Below are 18,889 nucleotides of genomic sequence, written 5' to 3'. Positions count from 1 at the left end.
TTTTCTCAAAGGGAATCAATCTACCCTGTGTTTGTGTGTGTGTTTGTGTGTGAGCGCTACGCTGCTATTCAGGACCTTTTGTTGGTACGGCAATCCTTTTATCTGTTAATGACAAGTTTCCAGATTCATCAAAGGCTGCCGGGTGCCTGCGATTTTACACACATTCTTTAGTGTTGTATTCTCCTCACATGACAGATATTATTCAGAGTTGCTTTTATGCTACCTTTTCAGTATCTGTACTGATGTTTAAATATAAACATCAATGTTTCCCTCCAACAGCTGTGTAAAGTACCACAAATCATCTGTTTAAAATTTTTAGAAAGAGAGCAGGAATAATGATTTGTTTTGGTGTACATGACAAAGTGGATGTGTATTTTTTGAAAAATGAACACATACACTGTGGCTGACAAAGTAATTTCCACCTTGCTTGCTTCATGGATAAATAATAGCTTCCCTTCCTGATGATGGAGGGTGCACCATTCCCTGGAGAACTGACTATGACTACTGTGTATCCTGTGTGGACCCATATTTTTCATTATTTTCATCATTAAATAATAAAAGCTGGATATAAAAAAGGTGCGCGACTAAACAGTGTTTCCTTTTATTTAATGTAATGAAGCCGTTCATAACAGAGGAGCAGCCGTCTGGTTAATGCAGAATGAATGTGGCTGCATGTTGTGTTCTTATAATATGACCACATATTGTTTTGGTTTGAAATTTTTTTGTAAAAGCCTCTTTTATACTATATGAAAAAAAAAAAAACTAAACAAAAGTAGGGCAGGGGTGGGGGTTGGTAGCTAGCTACAAGTCTCAGCACATATTGACTTAGCCTAGCTGACTGTGTTCAGCCATGTTCCCTTTTAGCCATTTTAAACATTTCTTCATTTAGTTCAGTGTTTAGTTAATTTATTATGTTTATAAATATCATAATTACATGCTTAATACATCTATGGCGTTTCTTTCTCAAATAGCAAACTCTTCAGGTCCAAAAGGCTCCAAAATGCACTGACATGACAGTCAGTCAGTCATTTTTTAAGTTTATCTAATAGAAAAAAGAACATTGAACTAATTCATGTACATCAATTAGTGTGTAATTATGCTTTCCTTGAAATGAATGCATTCTCATTAAAGCAGGTGCCAGTTTGTGGATACCGCCATGTTGCTCACCCATCTTGAATATAAGGACCGAAATTGACCTTCCCCTTCTGCCTTTTATGTATGTGGCTGGAGACCAGCTATATACAGATGATGATAAGTTGCCTTCAATCTAAAGATCAGAAATAGCTTTTTAAAACTATATATGACATTTGAATATTTATATTTTCATCATCTCTCCTCCCTCTTTTCCACCTCATCAACTTCCTCCTCACCTCTTATCTCGTGAACTGAAGTCAGAGATCAAGTACTTGCATAAAACATGCATAAACATGCTTATTTATTCCCAATGTTATCATAATGACTTACTGTCCATAGATTTGACATGTGATTCCCCCTCACCCCTCACCCCGCGCCTCAGGGCAGCTGACAATGAGCCAGCTTAACAACAACAACTGGTTATAAGCTAGCATTATAGCAGCTAATGGCTTGAATGTGATAAACAGTTTGATTACATTCTCACATTGTAGAAAAGTTTATTTGTTAAGTGCTCAAGTCGAAAAAGTTAGCCAACTGTTAGCAGTTAGCTAACTGACAGGAAAGCTATTATCAACAATACACCTCAGTAACGCTGTCATCAAGCTTCACTAAATAACCAACTCGCACTGGACTCCTTTCACAGTGTTTTACAGCCTTGTCCGGAGTAAATAGACATGGATAACTGCCATATTCAAAGCTGAGGTAAACAGCAGACTGACAGCTTAGACTCACTACAGATGAACAGTGGCCAGAATCTTAGGATGACTTGGGTGTAGAAACATAAAAAAAAATGCAAAACATTTAATTAACACATATCCAGTTTTTTTTTTTCCGAATCCACCGAACGGCTGCCCCGAGGTACCCCTGAGCAAGGTACCGTCCCTACAATCTGCTCCGCGCTAGATTGGTGGATGCCCACTGCCTCACTGAGTGAATGGGTTAAATGCAGAGAGGAATTTTCCCACGGGGATCAATAAAGTGTACATTATTACAGTATTGTTATTATTCAAATATGATGAAATATAGCGTATTCAAAAATATTGTTCTTTTTACACAAAGTAGAAACACACTGACCAGCCATGGACATTGTCAGGTATATAAATTCAATGTTTTTGAGGCCGTGTAAGAAAACAGAATTGAGCTGAGTGTAATCTACTGACATCTAGTGGTGAGATTTTCCCACACAATACTTTTAAGCACCTTTAAGCAACTCAACAAGCTCTTTAAATCAGTGTGTGTGTGGTGGATGGGTGTGTCTGTGTTGGTTCACTCACCGGATCTGACAGTGCCACGCTCACACAGCGTGGATATTTTTAATAGCCTGCTCATCAAACGCATCTGCATTCCGTTTGTTTCCAACCTCCCTGTACAATCACTTCCGCTGCCTTTCCTACAGTTTTATATGCCTTTGATTGTTAACTTACAGATCGGTCCCTGGATCACACAGACATCCACTGTGCATCCTGATTGTGTAAAACACGGCAGGGTGGTGCGTCTGATAACTCTCCACAGCTCCAGTTTGGCACATTCCCAGTTGTCCTCTGATATAATATTAAAGCGGAGGTGGCAGCAGCACTCAAAGAGTAGATATGACCAAAATGGGTGTGGGCCGCAAGTTCAATTCCCTGCTGGTAAAATCAGGCTAGAGGAAGTGAATGAATCCCACAGCAGATGCATCAGTGACTGCTTAGAGTTGTTGGAAAGCTGTCAGTGTGAAGGCTTGTAGCTGAATTAGGCTGCACTGGAAAAGTATGCTCAGCAAGTCTTCCATGAACAAAACAGATCAAATACAGTATGCAACCCAGCAAATGAGTCACAAGTGCAGCTCATCATCCTTTGTTAACCCTTACATAAAATGCTTTTTAGGGTGTGTGTCGTCACAGTAGACGTAGGAAAATGACTGTTTACTTGCAATGAGGGAGGGAGCTCCTGAATATAAAGGAGTGACTCATGTGGTCTTTTTCTGTAACACGGTAGCTACTGTATTGTCTTCAGCTCTTCCTGGGAGCAGGGCAGGGATTTTGTCCTACACACACACACACACACACACACACACACACACACACACACAACATATAAGCAGACAGCAATAATTGGTTGGGTCAAATCTGAGTGCACAGCTGCAAAATCATGTTGAACTAGACGGCACATCCTCCAGCAAGGCCAGCACCCTGTATTGCAATTTTAATGAATGTCAGTGAATCTACAGTGAAACGTTACGGGGTTGTGCCATTGCTTATGCTCCATGTCTCCACCAAGTTCCTGAAATTCAGCTTATTTCTTCTTTCTTATTGATAACATTAATGATCCACTGCTCAAGGAAAAATGAGCAAAGTCAATAAAAAAAAAAGAAAAGATAAGATTTCTTTTTTATCTCAAATAAGACAACCCAGAATGCTAAGTGTGAACTGGTGTTGCATTGAGAGTTCCTCCTCAAAAATATAGAGTGTAAAAATTGATAACCAAACTAAGTTTAACGTAATAGTTATTTAGTCCCAGTTCACAACCGTTTTCTTAAGGCATTTAAGGTAATATTGCAGAAGAAAAAAAACAAAACTATGATCTGTTAGCAAGAACATGGCAACAGTGGGCAGGAAGAACTCACTTTTAACAGGAAGAAATCTTCAGCACAACCTATTATGAGGGCTCTGAAATCAACGTCAAACATCTTGCATTGATTTATTTGTTCAAAAACAACAGGTCCTCAACATCCATTGATAAAAAATTACCATTTTTTTCTGCTTCTGCCAATATTATGGTGCCAACTGAGATTATGGCTACTTTTACTTGAAACCAGGTTAACATGCTGATATTTTCACACATTTTTACTTAAAGAATCAAGCCATTAATAATTTATATATAACACAAGAAGTGCTGCCAATTACCTCCTGGTCAGCTTTTGAATCATTGCAGTTGAAGAGCACTTTGTATCTTGGAAAACACAGTAGGTGACATGTAGGGGTGTCAAAAATAAGGCCTGTGGGCCAGAATCAGCCTGGCAAAGACTGAAATCTGGCCCACTGGAAGGTTTTGAAATATAAAAATAATTAAATAAAAGATAAACAATAACAACTAAAGAAGAAAAAAAGTCTAGATATTTCAGGTTTGTTTATTTTTTTGTTTTAGTTTTTTTACAATAAGTACACAGCGGGGCGAAAGAATGGGATGTTTTTTTGTGAATTAGCCAGGGCGGTGAGCTGCCGGAACTTTTTCTGTAATTTTTTATTTTATTTGTGTTGACAGATTTTTCTAATTTGCTAGAGCAGTATTTCTTTGTCATGAGTAAAAACCGAGACGCACCGTTGAAGTTCAAATAGGATTGAATGTGTAACGTCTAAAGTGGGCGGCATGTGGCCCACGATGTAAGTTCGACATTCCTGCCTTGCAGTTTGTAGAGGATGACATGACTGCACTCTTAAATCCTGTACTGAGACACTATAAGAGATGTAAGAACCATAGATCTGCTGTTTATTGACTTCGCCCTTGGTTTTAATCGTATTCAGCCACATCTTCTTGCACACAGCCTTTAATTTAATTTGAATATAGATTTTAGCACAGTGTTGGCTCACTGGCCTCTTAACAACCAGATCCTGTGGGTCTAGGCTGTTGGAACCCTGTCCAGTCATCCTCAATTGGATCCCCTCAGGGCTGTGTGTTTTTTACCACTTCTATCTGGGTCTAATACTAATAAGTATTAGAACAACCCTAGATCGAGATGCATGTCGACAGCACTCTAATTGTAAGTCTTCTGCAAGATGTGGAGCAAGATTATGTTCCAGTCCTTGATGAGTCTGTTAGCCTGTGCGTTCTCCTAAGAAACATGGCTTCAACCAGAAGTGTTTGATTTCAAAGAAATTTGGGACATTTAACTGTATTTTCTTAAGTTTTAAAGCTTTTCCCTACTGACAAAGACCTCCCCTATGACCATTCATATACACGAAGTTAATTAGGTTATAGATTTCTGTAATTTTACACATTTACTTCTTACAATTTAATCCCAAAGAGTCATGCTCACAGATTCCTTTAATTTACTACAGCAGAATTTCTTTATCATGTAGAAAAACTGAAACACATGGTTGAAATTGTGCTTCTTTATCTTATATTAAAATGATTCAGAGATTAAATGTGCAGTTTAGTGCTGTGCAATACTTTAAATTTTGTTATGCTCCAATGCCAAGTAAATAAAGGGCCAGTGTTTCAGACACCAGTACAAAATATGCCTGCTTAACAGCTGTTGGACTTGTGCACTATACCCAAGAGGAGCTGCCTCAGTAGTATTGGACACAGGAGATACGAAGCCATGAAAGTGTCTGAAAGTGTCTGCACAGAACAGCAAGTAGAGGAGGTTTGATCCAAATATTGATAGCATCGATACCAACGGTGGTGTTGGTATCAGATTGATAAAACCAGAATAGGATCGATACTTATCCTCTAAGTTGAGCAAGTAGCCCACTGAATTTTTTTCATTCTTTGCAAATTAATATATATACCTCAAACTATGGAAAATGTCAGAACCGTTTTGTGTTGACTGTCTATTTTCTTTATAGCCTGTAGCACACTTGAAAAACAGAAGTTAACCCAGACAGACTAATTTACATTCCAGGTCTCCAATAAACCCAGTCTCAAAATACATGAAAAGCTGAAAGATGTGTTTTGATGTGTAAACTAATTATTGGAAAAGTGAAAATCACAGTGAGTTAGTGGTCATTGGAATTTGCAAATTGATGATGATTCAGCTCATAAGTCATGACACACTGCTCTCATCTGCCTTTAAAAGTTAAACGTATGAATATCGGTAATTGGTATCGGTATACTTGCCCCGCATCATACCAAAATTTGCAGTATGGCACAGCACTAACAGCTAACTGAAAGTCTGAATCGGTGCCAGAAGCAAGCTGGACCTTTAAGACAGGAAATACACCCAAAACATTAGTGCAGTCTGTTTTTGTATTAAAAACTTGGAGTCACAGCCTAAATAAGATGTGGAAGCCAAGTGATGTGCATAATACTGTAAAGCTTCCATTACCCCGTAAAAAGACTGATTCCGGTCTCTCGTCCTTCCTTAAAACAATGACCGATCATTCATCAAGTATCTTTGATGTGCCGCATTATCAGCTATAAGAAATCTGTTTTCTAGCTTAACGTGACTGCTTTTGTGCTGCATAATTTTTTGTTTTAGTGTGGATTTTCCACAGAACCATGCCTTCTCCCGCTCCCAACATCACGTTACGAGAGAACGGGAGAGAGAGGCGGGGAGGGAGAGCGAGAGAGGGTGCTGTTTACATTGTGAGCAGACCTCAGATTTACAGTCATCCAGCTGCACCGCGGAGACAACAGCTGCCTCTATTTAAAGGACAGTTTTTCCGTTTTGTTGTCGCTTGCCAATTTAGGCTTTACGCACAGTCATGATTTTGACGCACAGGTGAACTTACCTCACCTCAACGCACCCCGATTAGAACTCAAAAAAGGAGAAAAGAAAAGTGTCCAGTTCACACTCTCCTCCTCCTCGTTTTTCCTTTTTTAATTGCTCGAAGTGGAGCAGGTCGTCAGAGTCATGTCCAGGAAGAAGACAGCGAAAGGCAAAGGGAGCTCCAAGAGCCCCAAGGCATCTCCGAGCAGCGGGAGGACGGGGAAAGGTTTGACCGCAGCTGCTGCTCCGTCCTCCGGGCTGGTCTATCCCAGCAGACCATCCATCAGCAACAGCGGAGAGTTTTATGACATCGCCTTCAAGGTGAGCACAAGCTTAGCGTAGGGTATTCGTCTTATAGAGACTTTACCTGAGAAGTGAAGCGAATTAGCATCAGCCAATTTTAAAAAGTCCCTCTTTAAAGGAAAAAAGTGTCTTATGTTCTTAGTTAAAAGTGTGCTTGTGTCCAGTAGAATGCATGACTCTACAGACAAATCACAGTGAATGTTTGCAGAGATGAATCTAAAGATGATTAAAGATGATTTATTTGCCCTGAAAAGCAGGCTTTTTCTTAAAATAGTGGGCTTTATACTTTGTTTCTACTTTTGTAGTTTTCAGGCATGGCTGTGTATGGAAGTTAGTTTCGGCCAAGAAATATAATTCCCTATTGTGTTCATTTTTATTTCAGAATTTTCTTTTAGTTTAGTTTCTCTGAGTTATCATCTCATCTCTTTTGATTGCTGGATAGTAGCTCTATATACACCATACACCTTGTCATCTATTTTTCAACAGGCTTCTTAAGCCACTCAAGGTGCTTTAAAACAGAAAAACATACGTAACATATACAAAAACTTTGTGCTGTGTGCTTATGCAAGAAAACAAATGTTGTTTTCAGTGTCGTGTTTTTGACAGTTTTTCCTTCTGTGCTTGAGATTTCCTCATGTTTACCTTCCAAACTGCTCGCACATGCATGAAATGCTGCTTAGTGCATCCGGTGTCTCCTTTCAAGCGCTGAACTTTAGAAACATTAAGTGTTGCTGCACACATGTTGTCCGGTGCAATAACATGGAAGAGCTGATGATGATGGAGAGAGGTTTCTATTATTAATGAGATAAATTAACTGCAGTGAAGGAGAGCAGCGGCGCTTTTTGTTTAACAGGAGTGGAGCTGACAGAATAAGTGCTACTGCCATCTCATGGTAAAGCTCTGGTTTGAGATGTCCTGATAGCTGTGTCAGGAGGCAGATGCCATCAGGGATGAAGGACTGTTTTAGTTTCCCTTACAAAAAATGTAACCCCCCCCCAAAAAAAAACCCCACCATCTTGGTGTTTTGAAACCAGATGTGAGGAGTGAAAAGGTGGATGTGATTGACTGGTGCTCATAGGAGGTGATTGTCAGTCACATGATACGGCATACTTTGCTTTAATGTCGTTCATGCACACTTATGGGCACACAAATTGACAAAACTAACATTAAGTTTCACTTGTTATAAGTAGAAACAAGCAGATGAGCTCATAAGCTTATCAGGAAAGTCTTTACTGACGTCAGGAAACTCTTTTGCCATACACACTTCCGTGCACCCAGATGTTTTTTGCAGGGTGTCGCCCACTGCTGGCTGTTAAAAAAATGCAGCTTTTGCATCCCTTCCTTCTTCCCTTTTCGCAAGCTACATCTACGCTGTGTGTGTGTGTGTGTGTGTAGCCCACTTTATGTGTCTAAAAGAATATTTTTGAGTTATAGCTTATAAATGAAAGACATTTTTTCATCATTTAAAAATCTAAATATCTTTTCTGTTTTTCTATACTATGTGCAATTCTAAATACACGGTTGTGCAAAAGTCTTGAGCCACTCCTCATTTGTTTATATTTTGGTAGGAAAATGGGAAATTGGTGCAGTAGTTTATTGAAATGTGCAAACTTAACACTTAAATAAATAAATGTAAATAAATGTAAGCCTGAAAGTCAATATTTCCATGACTGTTAGTGTTCCATTGTGTGTTTTTCTACTTTTAGTGTATTGACAGTGTACTTGGAATTACTGCTATGCTGAAAAATGAAGCATTTTCCAATTAGTAGGTCTTGCCTGGTGGATCAGTATCAGACAGTACTTTTATCTGCATTTGTAATTCCATCAATTTTGACAAGATTTCCAACACCACTGGCTGAGCCTCCATCATGTTTTAGTGGCTGTAGAGACTCACTTTTTTACCTCTCCTCTGACCTCCTCCATGCACTTTGATGACTTATTTTGTCAAACTGTCCTCAGAATGCGTGGATATGGTCAGAGGAGATCCATCCATCTCTGTAACCGATTTTCAGTCCAATTTTGTGTGTAATTTCACATAACCCAGCCTTTTCTTCCTGTTTCCCAGATACTGTTCAGCTACTGTAGGGTTTTAGGTGTTTTGGTTCTTCTTTTGTCCTTCACCCATTCAGCCAAGATATACTAAGATACACTTTCAGTTCTTTGGCAATCCTCTTGTTGGTGCTAAAATACTATTTGATATCTGTCAATCTGTGTCATCTTTAACATTTTCTATGGATTCAGCTAAAGACATTGAAATCAATTATGTGTTTTTTTTGACAATTGGTTCTTTGCTTAATTATGTCTGTTATGTGTACACATAACACTGGTTCATCCCTTGAGTTAGGTACCTTTTTATGCATGAATGATTCATAGGTATATGTCAAGTGGCTTAACTTAAAAAAATATTAATCATATGGTATAAGACTGGAGTAAAGGTGAGTGAAAAAACAGCAAATGTCTAAAGAAAAGCTTGAAAAGCCATCAGAAAACTAGAGAACTATTACTAAAAACCTATTTTGCAAATCACAAGAACGTCTGGAGTCTTGGGCTACGTCCACACGTACCCGGGTATTTTTGAAAACGCAGATTTTCCTATGCGTTTGCACCTTTCGTCCACACGTAAACGGCGTTTTTGGTCACTGAAAACGGAGATTTTTAAAAACTCCGGCCAGGGTGGATATTTTTGAAAACTCCGTTTTTGCATTTACCTGTGGACGAGAAAAACGGAGAAAACGCTGAAAACGCAGCGTCAAAGGTGTGCACATTTTTTGACGTCACATTGTGCGCCACGTTATTGTTTCGGTGAAATGAATTTCTACAATACTGTTACTGTTAATTGTACTCTCTGCAGTGTTTAAATGCTTACATATACACACACAGTTACTGTCCCTCCACACATAGGACTGGGTTCTGCTTCTATGCCCAGGTTTTGTTTACTTTTTCCCACCGAGGCTTCTAGACTTCTGATTGGCCAACATTTCTACACGGTTAGGAATATATCGCCACCTATTGCTTTGGCATGTTCCTAGCAGCGTTTTCCTTCATTTCTGCCTTTACGTGTGGACGGGATTATTTTTTAAACCGAAAACGGAAAATCTCCGTTTTCAAAAATACCCGTGTACGTGTGGACGTAGCCTTGGAAGCAAGTACTATGAGTGACAATCTGGAAGAGCCAGATCTGGATACCCACAAACATTTAATGTTTTTTAGTTTTGTCAAAGCTCTAGATCTCCACCACAAAATTTGACTTGGTGGTTTTTACATACTTTAGCTAACAGAAAGACAAAAAAAGACAAACTGCAATGATTCACAAATATGTATCTTGATGCTATACTTGTTGTTAAACCCCTTGAATTAGTCTGTAGTACAATCATATCTTGACTGTTTGAAGTAAATCTCTCTGTACCTCTGTCTTGGCTCTCGACTTGGCTGAGGAATAATCAATAATGACACAGCATTGACACAGAACATACATAATTTAAAGTATGAAATGGAGATGAAAAAGACTAATGATATTCTACATTGGGCATATGCAAATCTAAATTCTCATTATGTGGGTGGCAGCTGGTATTAATAATGCACCCTGATTAGCAACTGTTCCCATGGTAGACTGACCAAAATCACAGCTCCACTTTGACTTTGTGTGGTACTCCCACTTGTAACAGTTCAGTGTACCAAATGTCACCTCTGAACACGGCAAATCAAAGCTAAATGAACACCAATATCAGAGTAGACCACTGAATTAGAGAAAAATGTATATATATTTATATATAATGTGATATGTAAAACGTAATAAAAAAATCAGTTTTGTGTCCATTGGTCTGTACATGCTGCCTTTTCCCAGTGTAGTGTATTTGTTGATGTATTTTTTTATATATCTTAAACATCTTCACACACACGCACACACACGTGCGCAAGGTTTAAAATTTTATGAACCAATATATTGTCACCTTCTGTCTCAGGTGATGCTCGTGGGGGACTCAGGCGTGGGAAAGACTTGTCTGCTGGTTCGCTTCAAAGATGGAGCCTTTCTGGCTGGGAGCTTCATCTCCACCGTGGGCATTGATTTCAGGGTAAGCATTAGCATGTAGGCTACATTGTGTCTGCCTGCTGACGTCATTGCTTCTTCAGCCAAATGTACGCTTTGTCAAGTTACTGAGAAATTTTAAATTCTATCCTTATAGTCCCTATGTGAATATCATAAGCTATGACTGATGCTTCCATCCAAAGGAAATCTCTTCCCACTATTTTTCAAACTTAGTCTGTCTCTGAGAATTGTAGCTGTTTGCAGTGTGAGTTGTGCCAGAGATTTTTTTTATGGAGGACATATGGTTCCGAATCTTTGGGACATTTTTGAAATGCTAGAGATGTTCACTGCCTCCAAAAAGTCGATCAGCAGTCGAAACAGGAAACATATTAGTGGAATTGTTTTGCACTAACACATGCAAGGTTTACAGCTGTATCAGAAGTATAAAATATGCATGAAGCCTCCAAGTCTGAAAAGCCAATGCCCAAGTACCTTAAACCTGAATTTTTTTAAGAGCCACCAGGAGGTGCTATCTGTGGTTGCTAAACAGCAGCTGTGGCTATTTTGAATAAATTAACATAATAATAATAAGTTAAAAAATTGACAGAACAATGTACTTGGGGCAAGCAGCTGACATTTTCTTTAACATGAATCATCTTAAGTGCCAAAATTTGGGAATTAGCTAGTGTAGCCAAAGGCAAATAGCCTAACAGCTAGCGATCGATTTGCAGCCAAGTGACAACAGTGTACTATAATGCGAGGAGAAACAGCAGGTCTACGTTGTAATTTTAGAGTAGTTTGTTTGAACAGATAAATATTTAAAATCAAGTCAATGGGAAAATGTTGAAAATTCAGGGTACTGTAAACGGTGTGGGTGTCGGGGATACTACAAAAAATGTCTTAAAAATCCTGAAATGAATGTTCTGCCCACACCCACCACAAAAGCCAGGCTAGCATAGCAATTGCTCATAACAGGACCTCCTAAAGTTGTGTGTAGCTGTGTAGCATATTGGGTTTTTTCAGGGTTTTTTTGTGTGGTATTGTGACATTCCTAAATAATATATTTATAAATAAAATATCATAACACAGATGTGGTGAGCTAGAGTTTATCATGATCCATAGAATGGAGATTCTTAGACCTATGTTTACTAGATTTTCCCTTTATACAAGCACTACTGAGATTTTACATTGAATATTAATAAAGAGGGAGGCTTACACAAAGCATGATAACAATGAGAAAGGCTACATTTCCTCATAATGTTAATTAATAACACCTTTATTAAAGCTTTCAATGTCTGGCAAATAATATTTTGACAGCTTTAACACCAAGTGTAAACTTGGTGTTAAAGTCTTTATTAAATCTTTATTAAATATAAATATTTAAATATTTAATAAAGATTTTCTGTCAAAAATTGTAGGTTTAAATCAGGACTGGGAGTATTTTGCAGTGCCAGAGAGGAAACTTTATAGCTGCTTTCACACATTCAGTAGTGCTCTCCTTGACGATTGAACCGGCCTTCATGTGCAAAATCAGTACCTCTTAAATTCTTCACTTGGGAAGTGCACTGATTTTCAAGGATAGCAGCAGCAAGCGGGAGAGATTGAGAGCATATTATTGTCTGACTGCGAGTGAGTAGCAGCCGCTAGAAAAAAGGGTTCAGCTATAATGACTAGCCTTTAAAAGTTTAAACCCTCTCTGTCCCCTAGGCAACACAATCCATTTAAACTGAATGGAACAAGATGAAAAAGTTTTAGTTAAACTAAGTTAATTTATTGAGTTATTTGCCCAATTTTTGCCCGTCGTGCCCTGGGGGAAATTACATGCGAGGCTTACATATAAAAAAGGAAAGAAAGAAAAAAATGGTCACACTTGAAGTGCCAGAACTTGGGACTATAAACAGTTATAGTAGAGGGTGTTTAATGGTAGAAAGTAGGTACATTTCAATATCTGAAAGCACTGTTAATGCAGCATACCAGGGCATCTTTTGTTGTATATTCATTGATACCACACAGGGGAAGCATTCTGTGTTGTAATTTTAGAGAACCATGCTGCTTATTGAGCATTTAACATATCAGTTGCTGTTTTACCAGGGCAGCCAGGGTCTCATGATACATATAAAAGAAGTAAAGGTATGATGTCGCAAGCAAAGGCTGCAAACTGTGGATTGGAACTGTGCTGAACACAACATTAGACAGCATAACGCTGTTTCAGACTCAAGAAAAACAGAACAGCAAAAGAGGTAAAAATAGATAAAAGTGCTTTATCTCCAGTCATTGGCCACAAAGACTGTGTAACAGAAAAAAGTGGTCATTATTACTTTGCAAGCAGACTATAGAGCTAAAAAATAAACCCTAAACTTTTACAGATTCTGGATCAAAAAACTCCTGTTATCCCAACCGAGCTTTGGCTGTTAGCGTGCTCTGTGTGTTTGTCCCCTCATTATCACTTCTATGACACGAAACCATCTTTCCTGGCAATTACAGTACAGGGGACAGTGTGAGCTGATTATTATGAAAAATATTATTGGTTATTTCAAAGATACATATTTAAGAGTTTATATATACTTTACCTAAGTCTTTTTAGCATTTATAGAGATCCAGATGGATCTCATTAGCATTTATTTACTCATATACTGTAGGCAAAACAAGAACCATGAACCTGGAACATAGACAACATAACAGTAGCCAGTGTGATGTCACTTGTTTTGGACTATATTTTGAAGCTTCAACATTTTTCTTGGGCTTTTTTGGAGCCAGAAGTGAAAACATTTATGCTAAGTTGATGTGCTAAGGGATAAGTTAATGCTAACTAGCTTGGCTAGCAAGCTAATAAAACACTAGTATCTCGTTCATAAACCAAACATCTTGTGTGGTCTGTACCATGTAGCAAGCTTTAGCATCAGTCAGATTATCAATCTAAATGGTTTTAGAGCAGGTAAAAGGTGCACGCATACAGAATAGGTCCAATTTAATGAGTCCAGTTAGCAGAGGTGAGGCATAGCAGGCCTAGCCTCCACTGTCTGTATCGTAAATCTGTTAATCAAAGCGAAGTCCAGGATCCAGGTGGATGAGTTCACCCAACTCAGAGTTGTTCTGAAGGGGGAAGTATCCTGTGAAGCTAAATGCAATTCATACGATGGGCTTTGAAAGTCTACGGGTATTTAATCACTTTTAGAGCCAGCTTCGAGTGGTACTTAGACGTGATGTAGTTTTTGGTACTTGTGCTTAAGACCTTTACACACTGAGCGTGATTCTGATGCAGTTTTGTCAGGTAACATAGACACATCAATAACATTGAAAAATTCATCCTAAAAACACACAGAAAAGTCAACTTCAAGCAAAGACGAGCTGGACCTGATGGAAGAAATGGAGATTTTGAGTTCATCCAGTTCTTACAAGAAGGCAGTAGGACAGTAAATTTCATGATATGATCTGAGCATTCAAGCTGTATCACAATAACTCATACGCGTTGGTGGCCAGCCATTAAGGGGCAAACTGATTATCTGTTTCTAGCCCAACAGCACTTTGGCATACGGAGGGGATCAAACACCCACACCTGCTTTTAGTGTACAACTTTTCCTATCACCTGATATGAGTCAGATTTCTCCCCTGACACAACAGAAAGAACCACACTTTCAAAAAATAAATAAATAAACAATTAGAGCGATTTCTTTAACCTTTTTAAAATGCCTGTTTTACTTTTTGACAAAGGTGACAACTAAAATCCTTGCTCTAATGTTCAAGGTCTATAACTCACAAGCACTCCCACACATGCTGACATTACCGTTTACTCCTCATTAGTGCGTCTGCTCAGACGCTCATCTCTTCAGTCTCTGCCTCTGTATATATGTTTTTGAAGTCTTGAGCACTTTGTGACAGATTTCAGTTATTATTAGGAGCCTGAATATCTGGGCTAGACACTGAAAGAAGCACTCCTTTGACGGTCTTTTGAAATGCGCTCGTTTCGTCAGGCTACTTATATGGGATCATACGCTCGTTAGACCTTAAAATAATCCATGTGTGATTAACACTTTAGTGTGACTGCTTTTGTAAATGTACGGTTTATCATCAGGATGAACGTTTTAAACAGCAGAACCTACATTATGTCTCTCTTTAGTAAGAAAATTTACTTTAAATTGATCAGAAACGTGGTCTGATTCCCTGTATGTTAGCTAGCCCTAGCTAAAAATGACCAAAGGTGTGTGTTGCTTCTCATTGAGTGTGTTGCTTCTTCTAAGAATATATCTACCTACATTAGTAGAGTTCATTTCCCTTTCAAAAGAAAATTGGAGGCACTTGCCATTAACATTTTGTCTTTACTTAACCCCTCTGCTGTAGATAATGTTATCAGCTTGTGCTGAACAGTAAATGATGGGCGCCGGAGCTTATCTGCAAGGACGCCTGGGTAATTTGGGTGTCTTTATTCTCATAACTTCCCTGGTACCAGAGGGTAGTATCCTTAGAGCTCAGTGAAAATCTTTAATTGGCACTGTCAGTGATATTTGAGGATAAGTAATTAATATTTAGCAGCTTGCAGCCGACACAGTGCCGCACAGGTCACCTCGACTCTCACCCCACGCTTAATTAAAATGAATATTTTAAGTTAAATTGCTCATACTGGTAAGTTACTTGGGTGAGTTTTTAAAGATCTCTTAGATGTGAGGCAATAACAGATTTTATGAGCAGGTTAACAAAAACTTATCTCCTGTTTTTTTTTTAATTTGTTGAAGTGTAAATATGATGTCAGAGTTGCCAGTAGTGCCGCCTGTGTGTTCATACAGCCATTAGGGCAGAAGCACTGAAACTGAAGTGCTGTAAATGTGCTGTCGTAAAGTTTAAAATGTCATATATTCCAGCACTGAGTGCGGCTGTGAGTGTTAGAAACCAGCACTATCGGCTCTGTCAGGATTGTGCAGCAATGTGACCTTTTTACATTTAAGATAATGAGGAATATGTCTCAGCACTGAGCAGGGGAAAAAAGTTTTTGGTACTTCTGCCTGCTTTTTTCTCTCCATCTATTTATATTTCACTTGACAGGAAGAAGTGATGAGTCAGAAATCAAACTTCAAACGCTGCTCGACCTCTCTCCTGTTCTATTTTTATTTGTTGTCTTTTCCTGGGAGAGGTTTGTTAGAATTTCTGACGAGATTTACCTGTTCCATGGTGGAGGAATGGCAGATCGTATTCCCGTTTCTCTTCCCTGCTGTCGATGATACATGTGTGTGTGTGTGTGTGTGTGTGTGTGTGTGTGTCTGCATTTAATTATTTGTGTTTTCTCTTATTACCATAATGTGGTTTTCTGTCCCTTTCTCCACCTATTCACACAGCTTTAAATGCTGCACAGCACCAGGCTGGCTAATCATTAAACACAATGCTGCACAGCTCACATCGACACACGTGGTTTGTGTGTGTTTGTTGCTCCTTCCAGGCCACACACACACACACACACACACACACACACACACACACACACACACACACACACACACACACACACACACACACTAACAGTCTATCAGAGCATGACACGCAGGGCAGTGTTGACCACCTCACTGTATTTTCTTTTTGAACTAACTGCCATGTGACATGTTTTGCTTGTGTCATTGTATGTGGGAATACAAATGTCTAGACAGGAGGGACAGCTGATCCAGAATCAGTTGCAAGGCTCTTATCTTAAAGACTCGTAGTCCTGTGTCACTCAAATAGAGCACTGCTCTCAGACTGATGGCTTACCTGTGGTTCCTATAGGATATTTAAAAGTAGAATGGGAGGCAGAGCCTTCAGTTTTCAGGCCCCTCTTCTGTGGAACCAGCTCCCAGTTTGGATTCAGGAGACAGACACCGTCTCTACTTTTAAGATTATGCTTCAAACTTTCCTTTTTTTTCTCTTTTTTTTCTTTTTCTTTTTTCTTTTTTTTAAAAAGGCATATCTTTAACCCCATCTTAGTTATTTTGCAATAGGCCTAGACTACTGGGGGCTTCCCATGATGCACTGTTTCTTCTTAACTCACCTTTTTTCACTCTCTTTGTGCTTATACACCACTCTACATTTAATCATCTTGCTCTCTACCTGTTTGTCTTTTGTCCCGACTCCTTTCCCTCAACCCCAATCAGTCGAGGCAGACGGCCGCCCCTCCCTGAGCCTGCGTCTGCTGGCTGCTTCTTCCTGTTAAAAAGGTTTTTTTCCTGCCCACTGTCGCCAACTGCTTACTCGTAGGATGCCGTGTGATTGTTGGGATTTTCTCTGTATTATTGTTCGATCTTTACCTTTCAATATTAAGTGCCTTGAGGTGACTGGTGGTGTAAAGCAGCGGTCCCCAACCTTTTTGGCACCACGGACCGTTTTATGTCCAACAATATTTTCACGGACTGGCCTGTAAGGTGCCACGGATAAATACAACAACAACAAAAAAAACCAGTACTGGTACCTAAAAAAAGACGATTTATTCAAAACACGGGAAAAAGAGTTAATGATAAAAATGATTAAAAAAAATAACGATAAAAACCCAGAAAACTATAAATTTCACACCCGAGCCTCAACTCTCGTGGCCCGGTACCAAACGACTCAAGTACCGGTACCGGTCCGTGGCCCGGGGGTTGGGGACTGCTGGTATAAAGTACTGATGTAACTAAATCGAGTGTTAATCTAACTCACAGTTGGTGCCATATTGCAACCCACCACTACCCTTGTCCCTCCTTTCATCCTCTATCTGACTAAATAAGTGCTATATCTGTAGTCACTGATGCGTGTTCCATGGTGTGCTGGTGTCTTGCATGGTAGAGCAGCGAGGTGTACTCGCCCCAATTTATGCACTCCACGTATTCGCATGGAAGAGCAGGGAGGTCCCAGAACAAAGCTATGCTGCAAAATATAAATGAATGCAGATGGAAATAACAATCATCCTTTGACTATTATGGTCTTGACTGAGCTTCAGGGTTTTACTTTTGCATAATCATCATGTCTTAAATATCTGAACTTTACATTTTAAAATATTTCTCTGTAAGCTGATGGGCTGGATTTGATGAAAATTGCTTTGTCACTTTTTGGCACAAAATCAGAAGAGATCACAGATCCTTTCAGTGCACACGGAGCTCAGGATTTTAACATGTATGTTGATGCCCAAAGGTGGAACAACTGAAAACACACAGGAGAAATAATAGCCACAGTGTTTATCCCCCTTGGTAATGACTAACTAGAAAATAAATTAGTTTGTAAGATGGAAGCAATAAGGGTGCAGCAGATACTGAAAGTGGCTTTTGAGAAATCTCAGACCTGCAAGTCAGACTCTATTCTGCACATTCTAAACATGATTGCATGCTCCAGAAATGTACCTCTTCTCTGGTAAATTACTCACTGAAAGAGAAGTCACTTCCTATTGTGTTTTACTTTGTGAGCCCCAAGGTTAGATTTGGAGAAAAAAAGCTGCAGGACTGATTTATGGTGCAGAACTGGAAGACACTGTTTCTCTTCTAGGGCAAATTAAACTAGTTCCTTAGAAATGTGTCGTGATCGATACAAAATCACATCAAAACCCGTTATCCTCTTGACCAAAGACAGAGAGAAGTCGTACTTTGCATCAGAGAAAACACCTCAGTTAATTGTTTTTTACATTTCGGCTAAATTCGTCACCTAAAATGTTTTTAGGGGGAAAAAGTGAGGCATTAAAATCCATCTATTTTGGAGGTTTATAACTTTCTGGGCCACATGTTTTGATCTGGACCCACGTTGAAGTTCACTTGGTAGAACATCTTTGGGATTGGGATTGGACACCAGTTAATGTGGATCATCAAAGTAAAAATATCATGTCACTTATACTTAAAATAACAGTGTCCCCAAACTGCTCTTTGGAAAGGTTTTCTTAAAGAAATTTGACAGAGTTCAGGTTGTATGCTTTTATTTGTTGACTGTATTAAAATTAGCTTGTTCGTTCTGATCAAACTCCCAGGGCTAAAATTTGATGAGGTTGCTGGTGGTGGAAGATGCCGAGGGGAAGAAAACACTTCAGCAGCAGTATA

At 39.1% G+C, this 18,889-nt stretch overlaps 1 protein-coding gene across 1 annotated transcript in view; it reads left to right on the top strand.

Annotated features, from left to right (window-relative positions):
• The first annotated feature begins 6,368 nt into the window (after positions 1-6,368).
• The window catches only part of rab26 (RAB26, member RAS oncogene family), a 122,211-nt gene continuing 109,690 nt past the window's right edge, over positions 6,369-18,889 (top strand). The window contains exons 1-2 of the mRNA XM_084938315.1: positions 6,369-6,865; positions 10,810-10,920. Of these exons, the coding sequence (XP_084794441.1) occupies positions 6,689-6,865; positions 10,810-10,920 (288 nt within the window). The 5' untranslated portion in view covers positions 6,369-6,688. The remainder of the gene's footprint in view (positions 6,866-10,809; positions 10,921-18,889) is intronic.

Source organism: Perissodus microlepis, chromosome 8 (genome assembly GCF_051167445.1).
Source record: "Perissodus microlepis isolate ML-2025 ecotype Zambia chromosome 8, ASM5116744v1, whole genome shotgun sequence".
Classification (NCBI taxonomy): domain Eukaryota; kingdom Metazoa; phylum Chordata; class Actinopteri; order Cichliformes; family Cichlidae; genus Perissodus; species Perissodus microlepis.
Note: the sequence above shows the minus strand (reverse complement) of the source record. Positions and strands in the feature narration are given on the sequence as shown.